Source organism: Opisthocomus hoazin, chromosome 8 (assembly GCF_030867145.1).
Source record: "Opisthocomus hoazin isolate bOpiHoa1 chromosome 8, bOpiHoa1.hap1, whole genome shotgun sequence".
Taxonomy (NCBI): domain Eukaryota; kingdom Metazoa; phylum Chordata; class Aves; order Opisthocomiformes; family Opisthocomidae; genus Opisthocomus; species Opisthocomus hoazin.
In genome coordinates this window covers 4414689-4424501 of record NC_134421.1, presented here as the reverse complement: position 1 = coordinate 4424501, position 9813 = coordinate 4414689, and the positions used below count along the sequence as shown (strand labels likewise).

Sequence of the window (9813 nt, the reverse complement as noted above, 5' to 3'; positions counted from 1 at the left end):
CCATGCATACCGCATGGAAACCAACATCCAGACACGGCCGAGCGCTGTCTGTTTGACCTGATCAGAACTGGGTACCAGTTTGTTCCTCTCTTCTCCACCTCTGACTCGGAACACTTTGTTACAGTAGCTCAGCTGCCTTGCCCAGGCTACACGACACACACCGTTGATGACAGAGAGTATTTCTATTGACGTAGCACCTTCGTTACCGGTACTGTGGTAATAACGATTTGTTAGGCACACTGAGTGGTCACCGATTCTTTCCTCTGCCGATGTTTTGTGTACCCTAACGTTTGGTAAGCACTGTTACTAGCAGAGGACTGACTTCATTTTCTCAGATTCAGGCGGAATATAACAGAACTATCCCAACCACACCTGCAGCAATTTTTTTTCCCCAGCCGCTCTGCACCTTAGGCTGTACTCTGTTTCCCGCTCCTAGGTCATACCTATGCTGCAGAGAAGGAATAAAGACATGTGGAAATAACTAAGCCTTCCTTCTGTAAATAAATTAAGGCCACCTGACAAAGCAAGGAGTCTGCTCGTTACCAACAAGCAGGCAGGCAGGCAGTACTGCAGATTTGTTTTCTAGCTGATAACGGGAAGCCCATAAATGCTGAACCACAACCTCCTACTTGGCCGCCTGCCTTGCTGTCAGGTACTGTGCAAAATAAATTGCTCTATCCTTGATTTTGTTCTGAAACTCACTACTTTTTAAGACAAAACCCGGACTTACTCAGCTTTTACAGGAAAGAATCTTTGCCTAGGAGCACTGTGCACTGTTGCGATAGAGTCGGCGTAGCGTAGATCACCTGAGTAGTTGTCATAAACTGACATGAGCTAAGGTTCTGTGTCTGTTGATTTTTGGCAAGGAAAAAATGCACTAAAGTCCTGCTAACTTCGATCCACACCGTTAACCCTACCTGCAGGAGATCCCTCACCACAGCACACCACGCGAAATGCGTAGGGCGTCGCCATTCACACTAGCCTTTCATGGTAAGGCCTCGAACCAATATCCTGAATATGAGAGCGGGAGGAGAGACTGGTTTTAATTAGCACACAACATTTCACTTGTTTTAGATTTTCTCTCTCAGGTACCAAATAGAAAGCAACCCCAAAAAACAGCACCAATTCATTTACTTGTCTGAAATGCAAAAATATAATTACGATGCAAGCAAACAGCTGAAAACAAATCAATGCATCATCCTTCCACCTCCTTCTTAGGCTTAATAATTATCTTTCAGTGAAGAGCTAGAACAAAACCAGAAGCTAGTGTAATAGGAATTTAAAAAAACAAGTGCATAAACAATATCAGTGCAGCAGCAAAATATACAGTCACTGTTAACATTCCAATTCAACCCATTTCCAATGTTTTTGTGCAATAAAAATTGGCCATATGCTGGCCAATGCAACAAGCCTCTTTCTAATAGTAACACAGTCATTCTTCACTTAAGCTATTCCTGCTTGATTTTAAAAAATAAAATCAATTAAATACAACTCTCACAAAAAAAAAAAAAAAAGACTGTATTCATCAACACAAAATCCTGGTGCAAATAAAGTAAGAAATAAATATGACACCCTTAATGACAAAAGAAAATTTGAACTGGTTCCTATGGCTGAACTTAAGGATGTGAGGGTAGGATTTTTGTAACATACTTTTTTATTATTGGCTTAAGTCTCTCATCATTTCAGAGGTAAAGCCGAGCAGCTAGGAGGAAAATTTCTGTCAAGATGTTAAATCTCACTACGCTTTAGTTGTGACAGCAAAGTTTGAATACAATCAGAGGAACCATAAAAAGTCTTCTTGATAGGTTGGGCTCTGTGCTTTGTGTTCTTCTTCTCAACCTTCCCTCAGGCGCCAGAGCAGGGGATGTGAATCCAGGCTGGCCAACGCAGCAACAAGGCAGGACTGTCTACCTGCCCGCTGGGAACAAGCCCAACCTCTGCTGCGTGAACTCCGCTCCGTCTGCGTTTGCTCTTACGTTGCGTATGAAGATTAGGGGTAAGGAGGAGGCTTAGAGAGACAGTTGAGAGGGGCACACTGAGAGCTGGAATGTGGCTGCTCTTCTGGAAGAGCACTAGGACTGAAAATAGAAAAGAAAAGAGAAAAAGTGCTTAAAATACACGGCAAACGTTTTACATGCACGGAAATAGTACAGGGCTGGAAACAAACTTCACCAGGGGCTGAAACCTCATCTCTAGATCTGTATCCTCAGATACTCAGTGTACATAAAGAAAATCCTCGGTGCGCACACTTTCAGTGGCACCTGGGTGCAAACGTGAAACGCCACAGGTACCCTGCTGCCCAGTTCAGGGACACGATGGCCATGTGCACGCTCTGATGAAAACTGAGGTGTGCAGAGATGAGTGCACGTGAGAAACGGGGGAGCAAAGCTGAGGACAAAACACAGGTGCCTTCTCTATGTGAGTGCTGAAGATTTTCTGTAGGCAACTGATTAACTGCTCGAACTGAAGGACAGTGCCAGTCTGGAAATCAGGTTTCATCACTTTGTGAATAGGTGATCTCTTACTGAACACGACCTGTTTACCTCCGTACAAATCCAGCGTAACCTTCCTTGTCAGGCAACACAAACATCACCTAGTTTGTAATTAACACTTCCAAAGGGAGTGGCTTTTTGTGTTTTGTTTTCTTTTGGATTTGTGAGCTCTTTTCAGTGGTGCCCAGCGACAGGACAAGGGGCAACGGGCACAAACTGAAGCAGAGGAAGTTCCAGCTGAACATGAGGAAGAACTTCTTCCCTCTGAGGGTGACGGAGCACTGGAACAGGCTGCCCAGGGAGGCTGTGGAGTCTCCTTCTCTGGAGATATTCAAGCCCTGCCTGGACGTGGTACTGTGCAGCCTGCTCTGGGTGACCCTGCTTCGGCAGGGGGGTTGGACTGGGTGACCCACAGAGGTCCCTTCCAACCCCCAACATGCTGTCATGCTGTGAATCGTCTTCAGTTCTGTCAGGGACTTCTGCCATTTGACTGTTTTCCATGTGCTAGTTGCCTGATAACAGCATTCACCCTCTGAGCCTCTAAATCTGCATTTATAGAGCACGCTGCCATGTAGTGCAGAGAGGTCTGACTTAGCTTTCAGCAGACGAGGTAGGGCTGGAGCAGCAGCACAAACAGAAGGGACAGCGAACACAAACACCCCCGCTGCTGGCTGCACAGTTCCAGGTTGCTCCTGCTAGAAAAGCTTTGGATGCTGAAGGTTTGTTCATTTAGAGGCAGCTCAGCAGTCTGTGCTACACTGCAGCAGGCAACGTGGACGCAGCTGAAGTCCCATATGATTCCTGAGCCTTGGCCTGTCCTGTTTTAAAAGGGTGAACTTCAGCTCATCTAGCCAATGTCAAGCTAAGTGACAGCCATTAAACTTTTACAGAGTCACAGAATGTTTGGGGTTGGAAGGGACCTCTGTGGGTCATCTAGTGCAAACCCCTGCCGAAGCAGGGTCACCCACAGCGGGCTGCACAGGACCCAAAACAGAATGCAAGTAAACACAATTTTTAAAAAAATACCCCAAATCACTTCTTTAATGTGTCTGGGAAGAGTTTTTTTTCCTAATGCTTCATATGTTCTAATCTTGAAGTTATTCCAAGCTCAGTAGTGTGATCTATGATGAAGCACAATCATTTATGTCCCTGTCTTTAAGAAAATTTGCCTTTTCCATTTTCCTTCTTTAGCAACCATGCTGCTACATATTATCTCTGCAGCACAGACTATTGGAGTGCTGGCTGGAGGAATGCAATTAGTCTATTGCTGGAAATGAATCAATTTGAAATGCCAGAGGTATTTGAAAATCTGCCACTGGAAATGCCAGCGGTACTGAAAATATCTGTAGTTCCACATGTAGCATTTACTTAGGGAAACAAAGAAACGACATTGCACTTGCTTGAAGAGAGAAACAAGCGTGCACCGTCACCGTTAGGAAAGTAGATGGCAACGTCCACATTTTCAAATTGGAGAAGACATAGGAGACTATGACCACAAATCCACAGGTATTACAATTCAGCAGGAGCTATAGTCCTTGCACCTCTGGGCTTATGTGAGGATCATAGACTTGCATGTCTTAAGTTAGATTCTGTTTCCCATTGAGGCTGCTGGAGAGGAGTTTCCTGACTGCAAAATGGCTGGTGAGAGTGGATTAGAGAAGCTCAGGACCTCACAAGCTCTGTTTTGTGCTCAGCTGTCCGAGCAGGACAGTCCCAGAGTGTTTACTGTTATGGGCGATGACTCTTCAGTTTACACACAGATTTAACCCTAAGCACCTAGGCATAAATATTTCATCTAAAATATTTTCTTGAAGCTTAGTAGTTGGACTTGTTTAACCAAATGCTCTGAGAAGACACCAAACCTCTCTTCTCTAAATAACTGTTTCCATGGCGGTAGCTATCCTTTTCTTCTGCCATATTCTACCACATACAGAAGCAGATACAGCATCTAAAGAGGGATCCAAGTGAGATCTTTGCCTGCTCCACTCAAATGAGTCTGTGTCAGGAGTGGCTGCAGATGGACCCAAAAGGTCTGCATTTACTCCCAAACTTATCCAGTCATCAAGAGCCAGCTCCTGACTTTGGCACCTCCTAAGTTTTCGAGATAAGACTAGTGCTTCTCCTAAGCCTAAGTTCTTCAGAGAAATACAAGTGAATTAGAACTTTAACATCACTTTTGGGGAAGACAAACAAGGAGGTGGTCATGTTACCTGACTCTCCCCCCTTGCTGCCCCATTTCTTTTTTCAAAGGACTTCTCTAACTGTCAGAAGGGAACAGAAACTTAACAGATATTTTCCTTGCTCATTTGCAGAGATGTGTTTGTCTTTCGGGGCTTCCTTCCCAGCTTTACAAGCAAGAAACACCAGAAGTTCCTGCTCCGAGGCAAAGGACTGGTGAGGAAATGGCCAGTGTTAAGACTAGTTATGTACAGCAATGGCCTGAAAGAGGCCTCTGAGACTCGTAAGACTCTCCTCTACAGAAATATGTGCAACCATAATAATGTTTTGGGATGACCTTCAGTACAAAGTCAGCCCTGACTGCAAATACTGTACTACAAACTATCCCAGACTACACTCAGATTAGGAAGCACTGTGCTTAGACTCCCATTCATTTTCTCTTCGTGGTAATTCTGCGCTGCTTCTCACTTTGAAATACAGCCACACTTCTACACACAGCAGGAATATAAAACTTTGTCTCACCATTCTCCTTCCAACCAATAATAAATATTAGGGGCATTAGCAAGAGAAGAAAAATTACAGCGTTATCAGGTACCTTTGCAGTAACATCTATCCATCCATCATTTGTATTCCTAGTACGTTTGAATCTTATCCTAACACTCTACTGTTACACCATCCCCTCTTCAGAAAAAACCCCACACATCCAGTTCAGTAATGCGGATTATTATAGCAGTACATAAACAAAAACGGCATCAGAATCGGCAGGGGACACACGGCACGCGGTGTGCTTTTTCTGGCAGTACCAGTGATCGGGGCAGCAGGGCCCGGAGCGGCGCTGCCAGGCACCTCGACAGGCACCGGCAGCGGGGGAAGGCAGGTGAGGTTAGTAACACCAAGCAACCCAGAGACACAGCAGAGCCTGAAGCTGTTGGCTATTAAGTGAGAATAGGGAAGAACATTCTTGCATTCCCCCCACGGGATATATGCAGCTTTTAAAACACTTGGTTTTAACAGACATTTTTGTAAACCTCTTTTTAAAGGCTGGTATCATTTGGGGATCTGTTCATTCAGTCGGTGAATGAAGTCGTGGCATTTTTTGTGTTAGTGTTGCTGTTGGTTTTTAAGCAGCTCTTTTTTTCTCCAGCACTCAAAATGCTAAAGGTGTATTTCAAAAAATCAATTGGAACATAGAATGCAAAGCCCTTCGGTGTTAGTACTCTGTTCTCTGTCTTACAGACGCTATTTGCATGCAATATTGCCTGGCACTGATTGTAACTGTAACAGATCAGCAATGGAAAATATAAACAGACCAGTGATATTTTCAGAATGCAACCACTGTGCATGCAGTAATATTTTACCTTATTTTTAATTTATTTCCTATTATATATGAAATAAAAGCATTATTTCCTCTTAAAAAATAATATTAATTTCATTTCCAATATCAGGTTCCGGGGGCCTGTTTTTTCGTTTTTTATTAATAGATAACTTGCGTCTAGAGTCTGGCCCCTAATAACGAAAATCAGGTTTTCATTGCATTCAGCAGAAACTTGAATATGATCCCAAGACAGGCACTTTAATATTGGATGATGGCAATATTTTAGTCGTGTCTAATATAGTCCATCAGACAGGTACCTACAGATGCGAGGAAGGGTGAACATCATCCAGTAACTTTCAGGGCAGGCCTAGGTTTGGTTGCTTGCCCCATACTCCTGGACCTAGAAATTGAGGTGATGCGTGGAAGGCAGAGTGAGACCTTCATGCATTGTTGCACCAGCTTACTCAGAAAATCTCTTAAGAAAGGTTCTCACAGATTCTCCAGATCAGATTCCAGTTGAAATTTGCAGACTTCAGCAACAAGACAGAGACACGTATAGCCAAATAAATTGACTAGATGTGTCCCGGAGTTTCATTTGGCTTGAATCTGTTCATAGCCTATCCAGTGAGGTTCACCAAAGCCTATGCACTGGAACCACAATTACCAGAAAATCCAGTTACACAAGTCCGACTTGGAATTCAGTATAGACAACGGATGAGGCAAAAAGCTCTGTATTTGATGTTGGAGTTGAGAGGGAATCTATCTGTGTTCTAGTCAGGCATATGAACTAGTTTGGACATGCTCAGGCATATTGCAAGAAGCAGCAAACGTCTGTGTGAATGACAAGCCTTAACAAGCTATTGGGTGAAATGCCACTGAGAGGTCACATTACTGCAAGAGTCATGTTAGAGACTTCAAAAAGCGGCACACCTCTCTCCTAAAATGGGTGACTTTGGGAGCGGGCAGGGCTTGAATCTCCCTTCAATGGCATCACCATGTGACTGAAAGCGTATGTGCCATCCTGGGAGGGACTGTCAGAGGACAAGCAAGGGCAGTACAAGCTCCTGTCTTCCTCCTCTGCTGGATTTCGAAATTCAGAACCTCGGTAAGTGTAACTGGTTCTTTCAATGCCTTCGATTTTCATTCCAGATTTCAGATAATTTATTTCAAGCACTCAACAACTCCTGCCATCATGCTGACTTGCATTAAATCTGCTGTTACGCTTCACTGCGTTATGAGACTGTGCAGCTATGCGGTCGAGACAAGCAAGGCAACAGTGTTAATGTATCAAAAATAGTGTGCTGTTTTCAATTCACCAGAAGGGTATCAATCTAGTGGTAAAAACCGATAGTCATTTGAAAGTCAATAGTTCAGCTAGGGATACAGGCGTGTGGTGTTTGTGGGATGACTGATCTGAATTTTTTAAAATATTAACCACATTTTTAATTATCGTTATTGTTTCCCACATACCAGGGGTTTGATTTGGAAATGTGACCAGAAAGACCTCTTGAACACCACTTCCAGTTCTGGTTGTAGCTAATGAGGTCTTCCTAACTGAGGAAGAATTCAGGGACAAATCAGCAAACCCTGAGACTTTCCTTTGGACCTTATCCCTTTCTGAGGGTTTGTTTGCAGAACAAACCAATGCTTGCAGACAAGCGTATAGCAGTAGTAAAACAGGCAGGTCTTCCATTCTGAGAAGAATTTTTAAAATTGCAGGAGCAATTGTTTGTTAGCATTTAGAGAGGGATGGTAGCAGAGCATCTTCTCCACCAGGAGAGTAGCTCTGGAAGGAACAGAATAGGCTTTGGTGATGGTAAATTAAATAGGGTTAAAATAAGACTTGTTGACATTAAAATTCCATGTATCCAAAGCATCTAATGATAGTCTCAAATTGTTGTAACATCTAAAATACAGCAGAAACCACTTCACAAGGATTTTAAATGGAACTAGTAACTTCTTTTTCAGTGTGTTGCAAAACTCCAAACTGCAAACCAGTAAATCGCACTTCTCGGTTATAATGAGCTTTCACCAACTTCTCAGTAAAATTTTCATAATACCCATATACAGTAAGGAAGTTAATAATACTTTCACTTCATAGGTAATAAAAGAGAGGCACAAATTAAGCGGCTGCTCCAAGGCCACCAAGAGACCTCCTGTGACTCGCGGAATCAGTGCTCGGCAGTGCCTGGCGTGCAGTCTGAAGGCTGCACTGCTCTCATTCCCCAGTGGGCATCACTGCAGAATTCCACGCACATGAAGCGTAGTGCCGCGTAGGAAATAATTATATGTAGGGCTATAGATCAACTCGGTCACTACAGATCAGGCTAAGGTCTAAAAATAATGTAACCTATTTCAAATGAGAGCACAGGCATAAGTGAATGTATCCACAGAATATACCATGAACAGATAAAGAAAAGTATTGTCATCTCTTTTTGCTTGGGTTTGGTTTTGTGCCTTGATTAACTCAACCGACTCAGAAGCGTGATTTGGCCTTTGCACCACGTACGAGCAAGGACACCAAGAGTTTACTTTTAACAAGATTGAGAACTGCCTGCGGTGGGTCTGAGTTTCCAGGTCACGGAGAGCTTTCTGACAGGTGTCTGCTAAAAGGTCGCAAGCGCCTTCAACGTACCACCTCACAAAAAGAGAAACCTACACCTACCCCTAAAATTAAAAGGCCCCCTTTTACATAAATTTATCTAGCAACCCAATAAAATCATTACTATTTTGGCATCATTGAGAAACTGTCTGCATAAAAGGACCAAATGAGGACTGCAAGATCCAACTTTGCATTCTTTTCCATATTTTTACATCGATGTGAGTGTGTGAATGCTGTGATTCGTGTTTGTACTGTCACTGCAGAAATTATCACTGTTCCTCAACAGAGCTTGCTGTTAGCGAAGAGCTTTCGTACAGGAAGGGAGTTGCAGACGGGCATGCAGCTATGTGCAGAGAGAGAAGAGTTAGTTGGGTTTACCTGACAGTCTGGCAATCTGGCCCCCTGGCTAGTTGTGAGCCGTGTGGCGGTATGGAGGCAGCAGGCTGCTGACAATCTACAAGAAACTGATAAATTAGACATATATACAGAGAGATTACAGAGCAAGGGGTTAGTAACAGGAGTACACAGGCTACGCATCTGATGGAGAGATTTAGTGAGGAATGCGCTCTTGAGTCCTTATCTGAAAGGAACACCTTGTTTTCTGACAGTAATAACATTAGGTGTTTCCTTTTTTCTTTTCACAAGGAGCAGTGAAGACATTTTTCTTCGTCCTCCCTCAGTATTGGCAAATTTTTGTTTAAACAGACAGCAATAACAGGCTGTGTTCAGGATCTGGGTTTAAACCTTGTACTCGTCATTCTTCTGCTGGTGATGAAGTTGTTTTGCTTACATCTACTATAAAAACTGTCAATAAAGCTACCCAAAATTTTTCCAGAGAACTTACATCCACACAACAACACTTGCACATGCCATCTCATTTTGGTCTTTGACAAAAAACTTCCAAGAAAGTCTTTGCAACTTCTAAATAGTGCTTGCGAAATTAGTTTTTGTAGGGAAAAGGGAGAAATTGATACAGTCAGTTTTCACTATTCTGTCTAGATTATTTTATCAATTCTCTGCCAAAGCAGTTTCCACATTAATCACTTGCAAAGCTGTATTCTGGTTCTTAAGCAACAGTAAAGCCAAGTAATCCTTTGTTGCTACGTTTTTACTGTGACATTTGGAATATGAAAACAGTTTTAATATGAAAACAGTAATGTTTGTGAGAGTTAGGTAGTTGAACAAGACAGCCCTGCTTTCTCACTCACTAGTTTCTACCCACATTT

General features: G+C 43.1%; 1 protein-coding gene across 4 annotated transcripts in view; it reads right to left on the bottom strand.

Moving 5' to 3' along the window:
- Window positions 1-1898: 1898 nt before the first annotated feature.
- BICD1 (BICD cargo adaptor 1) overlaps window positions 1899-9813 on the bottom strand; it is a 191832-nt gene continuing 183917 nt past the window's right edge. The window contains exons 9-10 of one of the 4 annotated variants that reach the window (XM_075428747.1): window positions 8966-9041; window positions 1899-2078 (exon numbers count right to left, since the gene is read on the bottom strand). In XM_075428747.1, coding sequence (XP_075284862.1) covers window positions 1991-2078; window positions 8966-9041 — 164 coding nt within the window. In that variant the 3' untranslated portion in view covers window positions 1899-1990. Of the gene's footprint in view, window positions 2079-8965; window positions 9052-9813 lie in introns of all 4 variants that reach the window. The other 3 variants (XM_075428749.1, XM_075428751.1, XM_075428753.1) reach the window with 3 other exon arrangements.